The sequence below is a fragment of the Pleurodeles waltl genome, chromosome 6 (genome assembly GCF_031143425.1).
Source record: "Pleurodeles waltl isolate 20211129_DDA chromosome 6, aPleWal1.hap1.20221129, whole genome shotgun sequence".
In the NCBI taxonomy this organism is placed as follows: domain Eukaryota; kingdom Metazoa; phylum Chordata; class Amphibia; order Caudata; family Salamandridae; genus Pleurodeles; species Pleurodeles waltl.
Window position 1 is genome coordinate 827,905,249 of NC_090445.1, and position 21,292 is coordinate 827,926,540.

The 21,292-nt window shown below is 46.6% G+C and overlaps 1 protein-coding gene across 7 annotated transcripts in view; it reads right to left on the reverse strand.

Moving 5' to 3' along the window:
• The window catches only part of SFXN2 (sideroflexin 2), a 138,304-nt gene that overhangs the window by 91,207 nt on the left and 25,805 nt on the right, over positions 1-21,292 (reverse strand). For all 7 annotated transcript variants that reach the window (XM_069239503.1, XM_069239504.1, XM_069239500.1 and 4 more), the window contains 2 exons: positions 20,285-20,463; positions 15,927-16,097 (listed from right to left, as the gene is read on the reverse strand). In XM_069239503.1, the coding sequence (XP_069095604.1) occupies positions 15,927-16,097; positions 20,285-20,451 (338 nt within the window). In that variant the 5' untranslated portion in view covers positions 20,452-20,463. The remainder of the gene's footprint in view (positions 1-15,926; positions 16,098-20,284; positions 20,464-21,292) is intronic.

The window sequence follows — 21,292 nt, forward strand, 5'->3', positions numbered from 1 at the left end:
GTCCCTCGCACCCGCCGCTCCACGGCGGGTGGGAGATCTTTCTCCTTCCTGGCGGCCAAGACCTGGAACTCCCTCCCCACCAGCCTCAGGACCACCCAGGACCACTCCGCTTTCCGGAGACTCCTAAAGACTTGGCTGTTCGAGCAGCGATAACCCCCCCTTTCCCTCCTAGCGCCTTGAGACCCGCACGGGTGAGTAGCGCGCTTTATAAATGTTAATGATTTGATTTGATTTGATCCCAGTTGTCCAAAGAAAGGCACCACAGCTCCTACCACTACAACCCCTACTGCTACACCTAGTGTCCCTACTAATAGCAGTGGTGGTGGGAGCAAACCTACTAATAGCCAATCCAAGGGAGTAGCTGGGCTCACTTTTGGTAATTTAGTTGGGGTTGGTCTGATTAGGGAGACCACAGAGGCTACTTTAGTCTCTGAAGGGGCTATTGATTTAGCCACTTTGGTTGCTTGCCCCCATAACTTGGAGAAGTACAAGCAACTAACCCTAATAAATGGTGTTGAAGTCCAGGCCTACAGGGACACAGGTGCCAGTGTCACAATGGTGATTGAGAAACTGGTGCACCCTGAACAACACATACTTGGACACCAGTACCAAGTAACCGATGCTCACAACATAATACAAAGCCACCCCATGGCTGTTGTAAATCTCAACTGGGGGGGGTAACTGGTCCAAAGAAAGTTGTGGTAGCTTCAGATTTACCTGTAGACTGTCTATTAGGGAATGATTTGGAGACATCAGCTTGGTCAGATGTGGAGTTGGAGGCCCATGCAGCAATGCTGGGCATCCCAGGGCATATTTTTGCTTTGACAAGGGCTCAGGCCAAAAAGCAAAAAGGACAGGGAAGCTTGGATCCTGGAACAATGGACCAAGTGCTCCCTAAAGCTAGGGCTAGTAGAAGCAAACCACTTCCTACTATCCCTCCCTCTACAGTGGATTCAACTTCTGAGGAAGAAGAATTCCCTCCCTGTGCAGAACCTACACCAGAGGAGCTGGAAGCAGACACTGCTGAGCTTTTGGGTGAAGGGGGGCCTGCCAGAGAGGAGCTGAGTGTGGCACAGCAAACCTGTCCCACATTAGAGGGTCTCAGACAGCAAGCTGTCAAACAGGCTAATGGGGATGTCAGTGACTCTCACAGAGTTTACTGGGAGGACAACCTCTTGTACACTGAGCATAGGGATCCTAAACCTGGAGCTGCCAGGAGATTAGTGATTCCTCAGGAGTACAGAAAGTTCCTCCTAACACTGGCACATGACATTCCCCTAGCTGGGCACCTGGGTCAAATGAAAACTTGGGACAGATTGGTTCCATTGTTTCATTGGCCTAGGATGTCTGAGGACACCAAAGAATTTTGCAAGTCCTGTGAAACCTGTCAAGCCAGTGGCAAGACAGGTGGCACCCCAAAGGCACCCCTTATCCCACTGCCTGTGGTTGGGGTTCCCTTTGAAAGGGTAGGGGTTGACATAGTTGGCCCCCTTGACCCTCCTACTGCTTCAGGCAATAGGTTTATCTTAGTGGTAGTGGACCATGCCACAAGATATCCTGAAGCTATTCCTTTAAGGACCACTACAGCACCTGCAGTGGCAAAGGCCCTCCTGGGAATATTTTCCAGGGTGGGCTTCCCAAAGGAAGTAGTATCAGACAGGGGAAGCAATTTCATGTCTGCATACTTAAAGGCCATGTGGAAGGAGTGTGGTGTAACTTACAAGTTCACAACACCCTATCATCCACAAACAAATGGACTGGTGGAGAGATTTAATAAAACTCTCAAAGGCATGATTATGGGTCTCCCTGAAAAACTCCGCAGGAGATGGGATATCCTTCTACCATGCCTCCTTTTTGCCTACAGGGAGGTACCCCAGAAAGGAGTGGGCTTCAGCCCCTTTGAACTTCTTTTTGGACACCCTGTTAGGGGTCCACTCACACTTGTAAAGGAGGGTTGGGAACAACCTTTAAAAGCTCCTAAGCAGGATATTGTGGATTATGTACTTGGCCTCAGATCAAGGATGGCTGAGTACATGAAAAAGGCCAGTAAAAACCTTCAGGCCAGCCAAGAGCTCCAGAAGCAATGGCATGATCAGAAGGCTGTTTTGGTTCAGTACCAACCAGGGCAGAAAGTGTGGGTCTTGGAGCCTGTGGCCCCAAGAGCACTCCAAGATAAATGGAGTGGACCCCACACAATTGTTGAAAAAAAGGGTGAAGTCACCTACTTGGTTGACTTAGGCACTGCCAGGAGTCCCCTTAGGGTGCTCCATGTCAACCGCCTGAAACCCTACTATGACAGGGCTGATCTCACCCTGCTCATGGCAACAGATGAGGGACAGGAAGAAGACAGTGATCCTCTACCTGATCTCTTCTCTTCCACAGAACAAGATGCTCTTGTGGAAGGTGTAGTTTTGGCTGATTGTCTTACTGCTGAGCAGAAAGATAATTGCATAAATCTCCTAGGACAATTTTCAGAACTCTTCTCTACTGTGCCAGGCACCACTTCTTGGTGTGAGCACACTATAGATACTGGAGACAGTTTACCTGTCAAAAGTAAGATCTATAGGCAGCCTGACCATGTCAGGGACTCCATAAAGCAAGAAGTTCAGAAAATGTTGGAACTAGGAGTGGTTGAGCACTCTGACAGTCCATGGACTTCTCCTGTGGTACTGGTACCAAAACCCAATTCTAAAGATGGAAAGAAGGAAATGAGGTTTTGTGTAGACTATAGAGGTCTCAACTTGGTAACCAAAACTGATGCTCACCCTATACCCAGGGCAGATGAGCTTATAGATACACTGGCATCTGCCAAGTATCTAAGCACTTTTGATTTGACTGCAGGGTATTGGCAGATCAAATTGTCAGAAGATGCTAAACCTAAGACTGCATTTTCTACCATTGGAGGACATTACCAGTTTACTGTAATGCCTTTTGGTTTGAAAAATGCACCTGCCACTTTTCAGAGGTTGGTGAACACAGTCCTGCAAGGGCTGGAAGCTTTCAGTGCAGCATATTTGGACGATATAGCTGTCTTTAGCTCCAGCTGGGATGATCACCTGGTCCACCTTTGGAAAGTTTTGGAGGCCCTGCAAAAGGCAGGCCTCACTATCAAGGCTTCAAAGTGCCAGATAGGGCAGGGTAAGGTGGTTTATCTGGGACACCTTGTTGGTGGGGAACAGATTGCACCACTTCAGGGGAAAATCCAAACTATTATTGATTGGGTTCCCCCTACCACTCAGACTCAGGTGAGAGCCTTCCTAGGCCTCACTGGGTATTACAGGAGGTTCATTAAGAACTATGGCTCCATTGCAGCCCCTCTTAATGACCTCACATCCAAGAAAATGCCTAAAAAGGTATTATGGACAGCAAGCTGTCAGAAAGCTTTTGAGGAGCTGAAGCAGGCCATGTGCTCTGCACCTGTCCTGAAAAGCCCTTGTTACTCTAAAAAATTCTATGTCCAAACTGATGCATCTGAATTAGGAGTAGGGGCAGTCCTATCACAACTTAATTCTGAGGGCCAGGATCAACCTGTTGCTTTTATTAGTAGAAGGTTGACCCCTAGAGAAAAGCGTTGGTCTGCCATTGAGAGGGAGGCCTTTGCTGTGGTCTGGGCTCTGAAGAAGTTGAGGCCATACCTGTTTGGCACTCACTTCATTGTTCAGACAGACCACAAACCTCTACTTTGGCTAAAACAAATGAAAGGTGAAAATCCTAAATTGTTGAGGTGGTCCATATCCCTACAGGGAATGGACTATACAGTGGAACATAGACCTGGGAGTAGCCACTCCAATGCAGATGGACTCTCCAGATATTTCCACTTAGACAATGAAGACTCATCAGGTAATGGCTAGTCTTATTGTCCTTCGTTTGGGGGGGGGTTGTGTAGGAAAGTACCATCTTGCCTGGCATGTTACCCCCATTTTTCACTGTATATATGTTGTTTTAGTTGTATGTGTCACTGGGACCCTGGTAACCCAGGGCCCCAGTGCTCATAAGTGTGCCTGAATGTGTTACCTGTGTAGTGACTAACTGTCTCACTGAGGCTCTGCTAATCAGAACCTCAGTGGTTATGCTCTCTCATTTCTTTCCAAATTGTCACTGACAGGCTAGTGACCATTTTTACCAATTTACATTGGCTTACTGGAGCACCCTTATAATTCCCTAGTATAAAGTACTGAGGTACCCAGGGTATTGGGGTTCCAGGAGATCCCTACGGGCTGCAGCATTTCTTTTGCCACCCATAGGGAGCTCTGACAATTCTTACACAGGCCTGCCACTGCAGCCTGAGTGAAATAACGTCCACGTTATTTCACAGCCATTTTACACTGCACTTAAGTAACTTATAAGTCACCTATATGTCTAACCTTTACCTGGTAAAGGTTAGGTGCAAAGTTACTTAGTGTGAGGGCACCCTGGCACTAGCCAAGGTGCCCCCACATTGTTCAGAGCCAATTCACTGAACTTTGTGAGTGCGGGGACACCATTACACGCGTGCACTACATATAGGTCACTACCTACTGTATATGTAGCTTCACCATGGTAACTCCGAATATGGCCATGTAACATGTCTATGATCATGGAATTGCCCCCTCTATGCCATCCTGGCATTGTTGGTACAATTCCATGATCCCAGTGGTCTGTAGCACAGACCCTGGTACTGCCAGACTGCCCTTCCTGGGGTTTCACTGCAGCTGCTGCTGCTGCCAACCCCTCAGACAGGCAGCTGCCCTCCTGGGGTCCAGCCAGGCCTGGCCCAGGATGGCAGAACAAAGAACTTCCTCTGAGAGAGGGTGTGACACCCTCTCCCTTTGGAAAATGGTGTGAAGGCAGGGGAGGAGTAGCCTCCCCCAGCCTCTGGAAATGCTTTGTTGGGCACAGATGTGCCCAATTCTGCATAAGCCAGTCTACACCGGTTCAGGGACCCCTTAGCCCCTGCTCTGGCGCGAAAGTGGACAAAGGAAAGGGGAGTGACCACTCCCCTGACCTGCACCTCCCCTGGGAGGTGTCCAGAGCTCCTCCAGTGTGCTCCAGACCTCTGCCATCTTGGAAACAGAGGTGCTGCTGGCACACTGGACTGCTCTGAGTGGCCAGTGCCACCAGGTGACGTCAGAGACTCCTGCTGATAGGCTCCTTCAGGTGTTAGTAGCCTTTCCTCTCTCCTAGGTAGCCAAACCCTCTTTTCTGGCTATTTAGGGTCTCTGTCTCTGGGGAAACTTTAGATAACGAATGCATGAGCTCAGCCGAGTTCCTCTGCATCTCTCTCTTCACCTTCTGATAAGGAAACGACCGCTGACCGCGCTGGAAGCCTGCAAACCTGCAACATAGTAGCAAAGACGACTACTGCAACTCTGTAACGCTGATCCTGCCGCCTTCTCGACTGTTTTTCTGCTTGTGCATGCTGTGGGGGTAGCCTGCCTCCTCTCTGCACCAGAAGCTCCAAAGAAATCTCCCGTGGGTCGACGGAATCTTCCCCCTGCAACCGCAGGCACCAAAAAGCTGCATTACCGGTCCCTTGGGTCTCCTCTCAGCACGACGAGCGAGGTCCCTCGAATCCAGCGACTCTGTCCAAGTGACCCCCACAGTCCAGTGACTCTTCAGCCCAAGTTTGGTGGAGGTAAGTCCTTGCCTCACCTCGCTGGGCTGCATTGCTGGGAACCGCGATTTTGCAGCTACTCCGGCCCCTGTGCACTTCCGGCGGAAATCCTTTGTGCACAGCCAAGCCTGGGTCCACGGCACTCTAACCTGCATTGCACGACTTTCTAAGTTGGTCTCCGGCGACGTGGGACTCCTTTGTGCAACTTCGGCGAGCACCGTTTCACGCATCCTCGTAGTGCCTGTTTCTGGCACTTCTCCGGGTGCTACCTGCTTCAGTGAGGGCTCTTTGTCTTGCTCGACGTCCCCTCTCTCTTCAGGTCCAATTTGCGACCTCCTGGTCCCTCCTGGGCCCCAGCAGCGTCCAAAAACGCCAAACGCACGATTTGCGTGTAGCAAGGCTTGTTGGCGTCCTTCCGGCGGGAAAACACTTCTGCACGACTCTCCAAGGCGAGAGGGATCCATCCACCAAAGGGGAAGTCTCTAGCCCTTTTCGTTCCTGCAGAAACCTCAGCTTCTTCTGTCCAGTCGAAGCTTCTTTGCACCCGCAGCTGGCATCCACATATCCACAGATTGGAAATCCACAGTTGTTGCATTGCTGGTTTGTGTCTTTCTTGCATTATTCCTCTAACACGACTATTTTGTCCTTAGGGGAACTTTAGTGCACTTTGCACTCACTTTTCAGGGTCTTGGGGAGGGTTATTTTTCTAACTCTCACTATTTTCTAATAGTCCCAGCGACCCTCTACAAGGTCACATAGGTTTGGGGTCCATTCGTGGTTCGCATTCCACTTTTGGAGGATATGGTTTGTGTTGCCCCTATCCCTATGTTTCCCCATTGCATCCTATTGTAACTATACATTGTTTGCACTGTTTTCTAAGACTATACTGCATATTTTTGCTATTGTGTATATATATCTTGTGTATATTTCCTATCCTCTCACTGAGGGTACACTCTAAGATACTTTGGCATATTGTCATAAAAAATAAAGTACCTTTATTTTTAGTATAACTGTGTATTGTGTTTTCTTATGATATTGTGCATATGACACTAAGTGGTACTGTGGTAGCTTCACACGTCTCCTAGTTCAGCCTAAGCTGCTCTGCTAAGCTACCATTATCTATCAGCCTAAGCTGCTAGACACCCTATACACTAATAAGGGATAACTGGGCCTGGTGCAAGGTGTAAGTACCCCTTGGTACTCACTACAAGCCAGTCCAGCCTCCTACAGTGCCGGGTTTGGGAGTACTTTTCTTTCTGTAGATTCATTTTTTAGCTCATGCTGGCCTTCCCCTGGGGAGCCTTGCCTTTGCCTCTTTACTGCTTTTTTCCTTCCACGTGTTAATGTCATCTTTACTGCCACCCCTGGGTTGATGGGCAATATCTGAGTGCTTTCGACTGGTGATTGGTTTAGATTGTGTGAGTGCTAATCGCGATGATCTATTTCTGGCTGCTTCAGCGCTGGAAGGGCGGCGTGCAGCCAAGTGGTTTAGGCGATTTTTGCGATTCTGCTCCTGGCAGCAGTTTGTGGATTTCTTCTCTGGCGCGGGCTGCGCTTCGTGTCCCCCGCAGAAGGATGCCGTGGAACCAGCGGGTCCCCGCGGTCCCGCTCCTCTGTGATCCTGTCCTGCGATCGGTCTCCGGGCGCTGGAAGAAGAGGCTGACTCGGCGGTCCACTCTCGGAGCACAGTTCACACAAGGCACCGAGCAGCACTGCCAACTCTCGCGGCGAGAGGGAGCTGCACACCTCGGGAAAGAAACCCAAAACAAGACCAGCCTTTAAGGACAAAAAAAATTATAAAATCCCGGGCCCCTGGCTGGGGCGGGTTCTGTCTCGCGGGGCAGGGGTTAATGCGATCAGCTCCTCACCATGAAAGAAAGGGAAGTACAACGGGTCTGCGTGGTGTTGGTTGTGTGGGGCCCCGACGTGATAAGGGCGGCTGCGGGGAGCAGAGCCTGGTCCGGCGGCGGCTCCTCTTGCGGCCGGCTCACGGCCCCCCTCCTGCCCGGCGCTCCCTGGTTCTCGTGTGTGGTTCCAGCGAGTGTGGGAGCCCGCGGTGCTTATCGGTTGTGGCCCGTGGGTCTCCTAACCGGGGTGCAGCCGCTGCTGCGGGTGTCGCTGCTCGGTGTGCGCGGCTTCGCTGGTGGATTTGCTGGAGGCGAAGGCTGCGAGGTATCCGACCGGAAGACAGGCAGCTGCGATTCACAGAAGACCAGAAAACCCTAAGGTTCTAAGGGAAGTAGCCACATCCAAGAGAATAAGAACAGCAGATAATTTAGTGTGACGTGCTAAGGACAGGCAACTGATGACGGAAGAACGAGCACTTTCAGTGGCGAGAGCAGAGCGGAAGTCAGGCTGGAATGCAAAAAGAAGAGTCTGGATAGTACCTCAGTCTGAAATGAATCCTGGACACTCTAGTGCATGACATTTACCATTTCACAATGTCTTCTAGTGTCAGTCCTGTGCTGCATTTCCCACCCAAAGCACCTCCGCCTACCCGCAGCGCTGTTTCACTGGGCAACATAGGTTCCTACACTCTCAACCTGGGTATATAATTATGATACCACAATGATTGCCACACTCAACTTTTGTTAAAATAAATAAAATAACGTGAAACATTTATAACACAAACATTAATAATCGAAATAATTTACTTTTGAACCATGTTCAAATACTATATAAAACGTGGACATAAAGGGGGAAAACAGTAGAGTGCTTGGTGCAGTGAAATAGTGCCGTATTTGAATACAAGATTTAAAAAACTTTGGGCCATAGTGAAAAAAGAGAATCATTATTTTGGCCAAAGGTTTTCTTCAATATGTCGACTGACAGTTCAAATGACACTTTTTGCCACTTATCACGTGTGGACGTTTCGATCCCAATGTACAATATCATTAGGAGCACAAACAATATTAGAAGCATTTGGGAACAATTGTTCCAAGTAACAGACGTAAAAATGAGGTGATAAAGCTTCTGCCTTACTCTCAGCTCCTGGAATGATGCAAGGATATTCAATTCCCCAGACAAAATAGCATTTTATGTAAAACACTTTCTATTCACTATGAAAAAGGCAGTTTTCCAGGCCTGCTCCTTGATATTTAATGCCACGTGGGGTGTTAACCCAAGATGGCTGCCTAACCTCACCTAAAGGATAGCCGCAGGCCTGCTCAGATCCCAAACATCTAACACTCAACGGAACCACTGCAGAGAGCGAGAATAAGTGAACAGCATATCACCACTTTAACGTGATCAGCAGCTGGTGCCGTCTAATGTATGGCTTAGCCTAAACACAACGTCGGGCTACTCGCTTGTTCTTTCATTCGAATGTTCTTCTGTCGGTGGGATTAGTCCTCCGATTAGTGACTGAGAACATTCTTGTTAACACTATGCAGAGATGAACCTGCGGCTCAGAAGTACAAATGTCTGATATTCGTATCTGCACGTGCCAGTCTCCCTGGCTGTCTGACCGGAGAATAAATCCTTACTGCACCTTTGAGAACAGCAATGACCCTTGGCCTTGCATGCCCAATAGAGCGTCCATCTGCCCGATTCCAAGACACTCTTACCATGGCCATGGTATAACGTTTAATTTAAGAAAGAACGGGCAGATAGATAACCCCGCCCTCCTTTTGTTCGGGTTCTGTCACACACACCAGACTTCCATTATTCTGCACTTTTGTTGCTCTGCTCACTCGTGCTAATCTTGCAACAAACAGTCCCTGGGAACCGATGTGCTGGTTACATCTGCCGTATGCAATTAAGCCGGCTGTGAACAAACATTACTGCTCGGCTTGCACTTGCCAAGGTAATATTTAACAGGGATCAATGGCTCACTATATTTGGCAATGAATTCCGTCTCCAGCTGTGCGCGTTTGTCCCATTCCCGTCGAGGTGTTTGCTACTCTCCGTTACAGAGCTGTCCCATAAGCCAATCAAACCTCAGCATCGCGCCATCTTGTGGGGCTGAAGGGCAGGGCCAGCTACTGAACCGCGCACCTTTGCTGCTGCAAGGTCCGGTCACTGTACCTCAGCTGTTCTCGCCCGAGTCTGTTTGCTGTTGTAATGCTGCAAGCAGCCTCACCATCGGCACAAGGGATCCACTCCCTTGACCAGCGCGGCACTACAAACTACCTATAATATTAATAACAACGGCGTAGCAGGTCTGCCATGGGCCATAATGCACACAACTCATAAGGGCCCCTACGCCTTGGATTGATAGTAAAAAACAATAATATGTGTGTAGTGGGCCTCTCACACCTTTAGGCTCCGGTGCCATGGCACCTGCTGCTCTCCTTAATTAGCTATTCCCGGATTAATAAGGGAAACTGGCCGGGCACCTTAATGCACACAACACTCAATGCACTGGTAGAGGTTTAGAGGGGGTGGGGACCTCTCCAACAGCACACGGTGTCGCAGAGTGCAACAACCGTGTCTTCTGTCCTCCGAAGGGACAAGGGGCAGACCGGGGACAGAGTCGTTAGGGGGGCATGAAGCAGCCGGCGGGGCTGATGTTAGCGCCACCTCGAGGACAACCGCTTGAACCTGCACAGTGGAAGCAGTCCGAGGTGGGCAGCTTGCACTCTGATGTGGCTATTCTCTACCCCTGGAAGCTGGCAGCCATTTAATGGCTTGGGCTATCTGGAACTGTCCTAGAGGAGTGGTGCATCGTAAGATACGATTTGCAATGGTAATCACGATTACCAATGTGCATTGCAAAATAGCCATGTGCATTTGCAAAATCAGCTGCGCTGATTTTGCAAATGTATAGTAATTTTTATGATCGTGGCCTAATATTTTTGGAATTCCCAACTTCGGAATTCCTAATATTGTAGCATGAACTAGATTTATTTTGTTAGTAGATTTATAACAGAAGCCAGCGCTTTAAATGGGCAGGTACTGAGTACCTGGACTTCTTTAATTTGAATGAGAGAGTACCTGTACTTCCGTGCACTGCTGCAATACATTTAATGGGAGAGTACCGACACTTCTCAGGAGCAAAAAAGTACTCTGAATACCGAGTACCTGCACTTCTGCATTTCCATTTAAAGCACAGAACAGAACCCGATCCTACTGGCTCACAGTCCCTTATTTGCGACATTGTCACTTTACACTAAATGTTCGCACCACCAGCAGTGCAGACATCGTCAGTGTACCATTGCTAATAAAGGCCAGTCATGCCTTATACTATGCCGTGATGATAGTTCCACACGGTTGTGAATGCAGCCGAGAATGGGACGACACGTCTCACACCACCATCCGTACGACATGTCTCATAGCAGCATTTGTAGATGATAGTACAGCGTGTAAATCAAGGCTTCTACGCCATTTACCCCAATGAAACGTCAGTTTTTTCATCCAATTAATACAAATGCTCAACTGTTCCACTTTTGAATTCATTCCACAATGTAGGTTAGAATGAGTGGTATTTGAAGCGTTGTCTCAGCTGCTGTGGCACGCTGACAGATGTGGTAACTGAAAAGGTAGGAACACCAACTCTCAGGGCAGGCGGGGGTGGTACACATTCTTTAAGAGAAAGAAACAGACAAATCCACGCGACCAATGGCCATTCACAAAGGGAATACAGAATTAATCACTGTGGAGAATAAAACTTTCTGATTCAACACCGCTAGCGAGATCCAGCAGGACAAGGAAAACTAAAGCAACTAGTTTATGTACCTGGAGGAGGTAAGGCTTTCCGGAGATGGCCCAGAGTGTCTGCGACTCAAACCAGCTCACCTTCAACAGGACAACACACTTCCATTTAGAAGAACACTAAGTTTAATGCACTCCATGGACGTGGTATGTTAAAAAGCAAGGAGTTGGTAACTACGAGTATTAAAGAGGAGACGTGCTCTAAAGTATCAGAAAAACTGAAAAGACACAAAAGCAGAGCTCTCAGAATGTGTGAGGTTGAAACTAGTTTCAAAAACAGGAAAGCCTAAAAGACAGGTTTGGGCTAAAAGATTTTGGGGGCCTATACCGGACATATGGAGTTGGAGGCCATTTCTGGATTCAGGTTATGTAGTTTACTTTTTCACCCCGATGTCATCCTTAAACTGCTTTAGTGCACTTCTGCAGAGTACAAAACACTCTGCTGCATCAACACAGTGAAGTGCTTTAACGCAGCAATATCATACTCTGTAAAATAAGGTATAAGTCTTTGGTGTAAGTTTTGTTTTCCTTGTTCTCCAAACCTGTAAACGCACTGGAAATCTACCTCCATAACGGAGGGCATGAGAACAGCGTGGACAGCAGCCACAAGACACAGGAGCAGGGAAAGCATTTGCAGTCATAGCTACCACACATTCTGGTCAATGAATTGCTTTCTTCCCCTCAGTCTTTCCAAAGGAGTTTAAAAAAAATCACTAAGATCAGTAGCTTTAATTTACCCCTTTTCTAAAAAAAAAAAGTTTCCTGAACTCCAGAGTCAGACTGGCCTGTACAGGACCGGGTGGACTGACAGTGCAGTGTGTGGGCCAGTTTATTTTTGGCTGCTTGTGGGATTGTTTTATGGTCTGCTGGGCCGCTTTTTCCAGTTGATTTTCCTGATATTAAAACAAACATTGCCAGCAAACTCAAATCCATGCAATCTTCCATACCTTGCAAAATACTTACACAGCGTGTCTTTACACATTCAAAACTGCTCCAGTTTGCAAACATGGGCCACATTTTTAGCTATTTCAGTCACTAATGGCGGCCTCTTTTATTTTGGTGCCCAGGCTTATTTCCTGTTCCATTGCGACCCTGACGAACTAAGAATACCCTGGAAGCAGCATCAACCCATAGTTCTCACAGACTGTCAGAGCCTGGAACATCTTTTCAATTTCAGTTGTTTTGACTTTCCACTAAGGGTCCTTAAACTCACGTCATGGTTCTAGGTTGACGATCTTGAGACTGACCTGTGTCTAGATTGGCGGTCTTTTCTTGAGAACAGAGGGAGCTAAATTATACAAAAAGTTCTTTTTAAACATTCGCTCAGCTCCCAGTGTGATCATTTCTAAATGAATACTTGAGAGCTTTCTTATTTTGCACTTTAGAATTGTGATCCAGCCCCGGAGTGACTGCAACCGAGAACTGAACTCTTTTAAAATTTCTATTTTATTTTTCAATATGTTGATGACTTTATTGTGCTAAATTTCTTTATTTCTATTTGTGGTTTTACTAAGGACATATTTTGTGGGTTTTAAACGACGGTGTCACATTTTGGGTGTGTATGTTTTTGTGTATTTACTGCATGCTTGTTTAAGGGTTAAGCTTTCTAAGTATTTAAGTTATACATTATTTTTGCCTTACTAGCTTAATCCTTGTGAATTTCTGTTAGATTGTTTTAAAAAAAAAAAATACACAGTATGCACCTCATAAGTAATATTCTTTCACACTGCTTTGTGCTTTATTAATAAAGAAAGTGACAAATAGACAAGTCACAACACTTAAGAAGACTACCTTCAGTGTCTATAGTCCATGAGTTATTAGGCTCAAAGAATGTTTGAAAAAGAAAAGGCAGGATGTAGTGAAATGCAAAAGGACAGGGTGTTTCAAACATTATGCTAGAGGTGGAAGAATCAATTTAATAAGCCATCCGATGAATGATGCCACAATATGTCAAAACCCATTTGGGGCCCATGGGAAAGCTCGGGTGTAGCGAGTGATTCACACTTCAGAGAGAGACTATGATTCCGATTCTATCCAGGAATAGTAGTTTATTCAAACCACCGAGCCCACAACCAGAGCGGAAGAACCTCTAGGAGCTGGAGTCCGCCTGGAACTAACAATTCAAGAAGCTTGCCAGCAGGAGTACAGAACCAACAAGTCCCGTACTTCCAGAATGTGTAACATAACAAGCCTCACAGCAGAGGTAAGTTAATTCAGTGAGATTCGTGTAATGTAACACGTATGTATCTCACTACAACACAAGTACTACTACAAGCTTACCACAAAGGCTCACTGAGCCTTGACTGTGGTGGTGGGACCTTTTACCAGAGATGTCTAGGTGCCGGACATGCAATAGTACTGCACACCGGGTGTCAAATACACCAGGCCCACACTGCCAAGGTACCAAATGAGAACCGTCAAACGTTTCTCAGGGTGGCAGTGTGGGGGGTCGCGACTCGGAACAGAAAGTTATGCAGCAGAGACAACAAATGCTGTCCAGCCCAGTGCTTTTCTTTGTAGAGAAAAAAGAAATAATTTTATCACGCACCAAAACGTAATACTACTTAAAATAAGGTAAGGCAGGCACAGGGTTCTAATGCAGCTACTCTGGAATTATAATCACACTGAATATAGCAGGTAAGATAATGATACAACTGCGAGCTTACAATGGCATATGCCAGTAAATTAGTTCAGTCTTGTCAAATTACTAAAACGTTCCCTCAGCGCTCTAATGCATAAAATGCAAAATACATATTCAGTTTAGTGACAGAAGCATAGCCAATGTTAATTTTCACTTGATCGGTTTACCTGAATTATGGGGCATCTGGAAATCCTGAGCACAATGCCCATAGACAACTGCAACGGCAGCACAAGCGGTCCAACTTGTGATTTTCATCACCGGTTGGGGAGCCCCGCACCTACATCCAAGTGTCGGTCAAGGAATATGAATGTTCCACCAAAGCAGCAGTTCAGGCCCAGTTGATCCAACCACCCAAATAACAAGGAGCATTCCCCGGCTGGCAGTCACAGGCCCTTCAATCGCAGAGTCAGCTCCTGGAAGAGTCAGCAGTCCATCCACTCCTGACACCGGTTTGAAACATCATGGCTGTGCTGTTGGTCATGCTCCCAGGCTGTCGGTCGTGGTCAGGAAACATGAAGGGAGCAAGGAGAACCACTCCTAGACGCGGGTCAGCACTAGTTACACTCCCTTGATCAGTCCACATTTCTGAGTTGTCCCATGCTGCAGGTGAAGTGGCTAAGATTCTCCCCCTCAGGCAGTCATCTCTCTGCAGGGTGATAGCACACCTGACTGAAGGGGGAAACAGTCTTCCTGCCCCCCACCCCCGAGGACTAAAGTATCTCACCCAATGGTAATGTAACCATAAGCACTCTGTTAAACCTCAGCCATTAACTTTTTTTTAGATCAGAGTCAGAACCCCAAACGTGTCAAAGGCTTGGCAGTCTTGTTACAGACCCCTATGTGGTAAAAGAGGCATTTGAAGGCAAATGCTCTTTTCTTGGCAGTGAAAAGCCAGAGTCAAAAGGACTTGGCCTCTAAAGTATCAGGGGGGATGAACACTAGGCGACTCTAGCTTGTCAGCTACATGATGGTGGAAGGTACAGCTCCACTCCTGTGCTCTCTTATTTCATAAGAAGGATGGAGAACACAACTCCAATTCTATATCTTTATTCATGGGGTGAAAACCCCATATCCTGGATAAGGGACCAATCTATTCTAAGTAAGCTCAAGAAGGAATTGATGTCGTCTGATTTGTTACTACTTATTTATTTTAAAGGTCTGACTGACTCCTTGTATGCTTTGTCCATTTAAATATTAGCTTGCTCAAGAAGAGTCTCTGGTATGGACAGTACTAGGGCCAAAGTTATGTCTTTTTTATGAGCTTTAGCTGATGTTTTCTTCTCTTAGCACCATACATTTCCATGTCTTGTGCCAGAAGAATTACACCGCAGATGTTCACTGTGTGCCTGCCTGAACACGCAGTAACACCTACAAAGAAGATAAGGTAGCTTTCTATGTTACCTCCAGGAAATCCTCAGGGATATCCTTCTAGAGCACTGCAAACACGTACAGGGCCACACCCAAGCCCTGTCCAATTAGATATCTCTAGAGTAGACTCAGAGTACCAACAACTCTGATCAGACCCTTTTACTTAGTATGCCTCTCACCTCACCTTATATTAGATGGTTGGGTCACTCCCTTGTAGCAGAAAAGAGTACTACTTAATAGGAGACCAAGGGTGCCTTTGAGAGAAGTGGGGTGGGGTGGGGTGGGGAGGGGGGGGGGGGAGAGAGGGGACAATACTTGAGAACAGGTGTCCAACGTGCTTTACCTTTCGCTTGGCAAAGAATACCTGTTAACTACTCATCTAGTCCCACAGGCGAGCAAGGGAAGAGGATTGGAGACATTGCAGTATACTTTCAAATACTTCCACATGTTATTATTATTTTAAATTACTTTTTAGGGATCCCATGGCTGTTCATTTTTATGCAGTGCCAACTAGTGCATTGTCACCATTTAACAAACATTTACTTAAAAGAACAATGTATAAAAGCATTACAACATTTCTAAAACATAAACTCTCTAGACTAAGTGAAGTATGTTTTGTTAGATAGGCAAAAAAGTAAATAAAGAAACTGTAGAACTGGTGGTCTGAAATACCTATAAAACTGTAGCATGCAGCCTGTGATGGCCATCCCACCAGGAACCTGGAACGACATTCGACCAATCAAGTTCATCTTGTCTCCTGTATCAGGGTGGAAGGCCGAGTCATACAACTTCTTGGCATAGTGAAGCTGCTCCAAACTCGTCCCGGGTGGCACTGAACCTGCTCTGCAGAAAAGAATAACGAATCAGTATGAGTCATGATTAATCAAAGTAAGACATGGTTTACTCTACTCGTGTGATTTTTATCATGCCTACAGTGGTTCTTGTACACATGTACTAAAAATCCTACTCTCTCGTAGCTTTCAGTACACATCCGGCACCAATGTCGACCAGTCAACTCGCTCTGGAACCATTACACAGCTTAGCTTCACCTTCTTGTCAACAGACAGCAGCCATGAAAGGTGCACTTAACCACCTTGTCGAAGTGTTATCTGCGACTCCCTTCAGATTCCCAACACTTTCTCTGGGACTGTTTGCGGTCGCCAATAATCTAACATATGATTACATAATTCACTTGCTGTTGCCCTTTTGTTGCCTCATGCTGGCACATGGCAAAAGGCAACATCTGCAGTCTGCACAGATGTCATGACTTTTTTTGGGGGGTGGGGGAGCATTGTGGCGCCATTTTGTCCAAAGGTACTATTCATGAAGAGACTGCATCCTGCCATATCACTACAGCCATGCTTTAATTGGTCCTGCTCTAAGCACCATGTGAAAAAGGTCTGCCCTCTCCTTGCTCTTCCTGTGTTTTTCCTGTCAACCTCGACGGTCACCTAGCAGGCCAGAGGTAAGTATTTGTTACACTGATGCTGTTTCTCTAGCATTTTGCAGGTTTGTTCATCTCAGAGATGCTCTGCAGCTTCACAGTGTTGGGGATCAGGCGGCAGGCAGTATCTACTGTCTTGTTTGATCCCAGGCAATGAGATTAAATTTATAGGGCACTATATGCCACTTCTCCAGGGAAAGTTTTACTCTCTCAGTCACATTTGTTGACTCTGAGATGTTAACTGCAGGATATTTTGGGTCGGGTGTGATTCTGCTATAGTTGTGGTCCCAAAGGGACATGTCAGCAACAACGTCGGAGCTCCGATGGCAGATTACACATAAAACCTTTGATGCAATACGTCTTACAGTCTTGAATCCTGTGGTCCAAAACTAAGAGACACTGATCCCTGGTTCTCCCAGGATTCAACCGTTTGCTGCAGTGGTGGCAGTTGGGAGAGCATTTGTCCCGTAGAGTGGATCTCGTACCCTCTACCACTAGTATTCCTGATGGAAGATGCTAGCATGAAGGGTTGGGGAGCGACTTTAGATAGTTCTTCAGGCCAGGGTTTGTGGTCTTCCCTGGTAGCTGGGTTGCCATCGAACAGGAAGTGTTCAAAGGATGTGGACATCAACTCACTCTTTTGCAACACAGCTTCAAGGACAAACCCTTTTGGCCTAAACTGTCAATGTGATATTGAAATGTTACATAAACCATCAATGGGTATCAGGTCTCCATCCCTGTCTCAGATAGCCAAGATGCTTCTGGCTTGTGCACAAACACACTTAGGGGGTCATTCTGACCCCCGCGGGCGGCGGAAGCCGCCCGCCTGGTGGGAACCGCCAGAAGACCGTACCGCGGTCAAAAGACCGCGGCGGTCATTCTGACTTTCCCGCTGGGCTGGCGGGCGACCGCCAAAAGGCCGCCCGCCCGCCCAGCGGGAAAGCCCCAGCAACGAGGAAGCCGGCTCCGAATGGAGCCGGCGGAGTTGCTGGTGTGCGACGGGTGCAGTTGCACCATCGCGATTTTCAGTGTCTGCCAAGCAGACACTGAAAATCTTAATGGGGCCCTGTTAGGGGACCCCTGCAGTGCCCATGCCAGTGGCATGGGCACAGCAGGGGCCCCCAGGGGCCCCACGACACCCGTTCCCGCCATCCTGTTTCTGGCAGTGAAAACCGCCAGAAACAGGATGGCAGGAAGGGGGTCGGAATCCCCATGGCGGCGCTGCTTGCAGCGCCGCCGTGGAGGATTCCATGGGGCAGCGGGAAACCGGCGGGAAACCGCTGGTTTCCCTTTTCTGACCGCGGCTTTACCACCGTGGTCAGAATGGCCCCAGAAGCACCGCCAGCCTGTTGGCGGTGCTTCCGCGGTCGTTGGCCCTGGCGGTCCATGACCGCCAGGGTCAGAATGACCCCCTTAATGTTAATCACAGGATATTACATTTCAGGGTGGAGAAAATTCAAGTTTACACTTTGAGTCAGGTTTTCCCCTCCTCCATTGAGTATGCACTAAGAAACAATCTATTTCAAGAGACTGCAGATCTGTGGGGACACTCTTAACACTCTTAACTGAACCTGATCTTCTTACAAACTTTTGCTATGGGAGCAAATGGAGTAGATGTCATGCCTTTTCGAAGCCAAAACAAGTTTTTAGCTTTCTTTCCTCGGTTCCAAAGGACCTTTCAGAAGACATGTCTGGTAAAAGTATTTGTAAATCAGATTGCTATCATATGACCATGTAGGGTACGGTTTCCTGTACTGTATCTCATAGGTGTGACAAAAGAATTGCAAAAGTTGTTCTTCCTCAGTTGCAGATGTTGACTGCAAGATCACACCTAGGAGATCTCTCGGGTTGTACAAAAACTCCAACTCGGCTGAGGTTGAGGTTCCATGGGGACTTGTCAGCAACAATGTTTGTGGACCTTTATACCTAAAACTTTTGGTGCAACATGTTCTGGATTCTTGGAGTCGCAGAACTAGAACTATGAATCATTGATTCCTGGGGCTCCAAGGATCTGATTGGTACTGCAGGGGTGGCAAGGGGGAGATCACTGGTCCCGCAGAGTGTCCTTTCTCTGCTTCTGCGGTTGCTTATTTATGGTCCCCAGTTGGCCATGATGAATTTAATGGATTGGAAGCCTAGATTATAGAATTATTGGCCACGGATGTTTCTGTTAACTTGGCTGATGCATTACAACAGCTCAGGTGTCTCCACTTATATTTCTTATTCTAATCAGTGGAAATGGTGTAAGGTACATTTTATTACAACACCGTTTTGTGACCCCATGTACACCTTCGATTTTTTTAAAGATGTCTTTGATTTAGGTATAGCTACTTCTTCGTTAGGAGCTCGGATAGCAACTACTCATGCATCTCTGATTTTTACCTAAAAGGTTGCTGTTATGCCTCACTGTCTTATTTAAGCCCATGCTTCTTTAGATCTGGCTGGATTAGATTTTCACTCTTCATGTTTTGGAGGCAGTTACAATTGACTTAACTGGTGCAGGTATATTACGTCAATCTGATTATTTGTTTGTTTTCTTAGACACGGGCAATAGGATGGAAGCCTGTGGTTTCCACCATCAGCGGGTGAATTCATCTCACCACCCCTATGGTGTGCAATGCTGCAGGAGTTCCTGTTCCCTGGGAACTCCAGGGCAGCTCTACCTGTGGTGTGGCTGTTTCTTGGCAGAGAGCAAGGGCGTTTCTATTGTGGACAAATGTGGGGCGGCTACATGGGCTTCTGACAGTTTAGTGTCGGACTATAAGATGAATGCCCCAACCGCCTCCTTTGGCGTGCAGTCCTTAGTGTTGCTTCAGCTACACTTGTATCCCAAGACGCCCGGTCACAAGGGTCTGATTTCGGTATGGTTATTGACTGGGGGAATTAACATTAATTAAAAATGTATATTTTTTTTGCACTGCACTTGATAACTGCGTGTAGAATTTATTAATTAAAAATAGCTTGCAAGAGCCCCATCATTCAAAGAAATTAACCTTAAAGACTGTGACGAGAAAGAGAAGGACATGGGGTGAGGAAGGTTGCCAACAAGTATCATGGCATGCCCAGAACAATCCCCTTGGTATCTGTATTGTATATGCAGAATATTTTGGATTTGTGCTGGATGGAGCTGCATATATTTTAATAATATGTTCTTTTTATAGATCCTGTCTTTTAAGTATATCTTTGTTCCATTTCAGTTTTAATCTCGGTAGTGCTGGCCCCCCCGTGGATCTGAGAGCAGTAAGTCAAAAGCACTGCTTGGTTTTAATATTCATAAATTGCCAAACACAAAACAGGCACAGCTCCAGAGAACAGACAGTGTAAATATCTAAACAGTCATAAAAGAGCAGGCGGGCTGAGACTAAAGTATGGCCTGGCGTTTAATGGTGTCAATAGGTTATCTTTATCCAGCTAAAGACACTCACAAAGATGCCAACACATTCCCGTAAAAAGAGCAATGGCTTCTTCCTTAACGAGGAAAACATATACCAAACTGCATTCAGCTGACGATGGTAAACTTAGACCTGGAGTGGAGTTCATGCTATTTCCTTACTTGGACCACCGGAGTCTGACAAACATAGTTTACCTGCAGCTTTCCACGAGTATTTTAGCATTATCCAACTCCTGTTCTGAAGCTACCACGGTTCTTGGGTCAGTGATGTTGAAAAAGTGCTTCAGTCGCCCAACAAAAGAGTTCTGGTCCCACCGCGGGGCATCGATGTTAAAACCTGCTGGGATCATAGCAGCTGCCATTGTACTTCAGCGCTGTAAAGGGAGAGAAAGCGGCCGATGAAACACTTTCTGATAGCAATATAAAGCTTTCTTTCAAAATGTGTGTTCCTTACACTTTTACATTTATAATAAGCCCTAGAAAGTTATCCTAAGATAAATAAAATGGTACTAAATTCCTAACATGTCAGTGGCAGTGGAATCACTGCTAGAGAAAGAATACAGAACACTCAGAGGCCTCCTCAGGGCCCTGAAGGAGGTTGCAATGTACCCTGGGGTCATGTCGAGTGGCTCGGGCCTCAGTGCACTGTGAGGAAGGCAGTCACCTAATTTTTCACATTTTTTTTCATTTTGTTCACTGATCACCTGTAAGCACTTGACATTTTCACTTTTTATTTGGCAATGAACCGTTTTAAATGGGTACAGTTTGTCCTGAAACTGAAAAAAGGCAAAAGAGTCAAACAATTGTATTTTGCCTGTTCTGCAAAACAGCGTTAATTATTTTTTATATACTTTGAAAAGCAGACATATACTCCATAACTACTGGCAACAAACTATTAAACTGAAGTGTTCAGCTTGATACAGATTCAATTATCCACTGGGTCCTGTGTACAACAGTTGTATTTATGGAGGCAATGCTAATCTTTTTACGGTAGAGTGGCTATATAGGAGTAAAAAGATGACAAAGGTTAAGGAACTGAAGCATTCTCTAAACAATTGGAATTATCACGTTCCTTACTTAAAATATAGTAGTAGTAGCCGTGTCTTTATTCGGCTTTACTTGAAAACAATAAAAGTACATATATATCAAGTACCACTACAAATAAATTCAGGCTCAACACTGATTTCCAGTCTTGATTAGGCA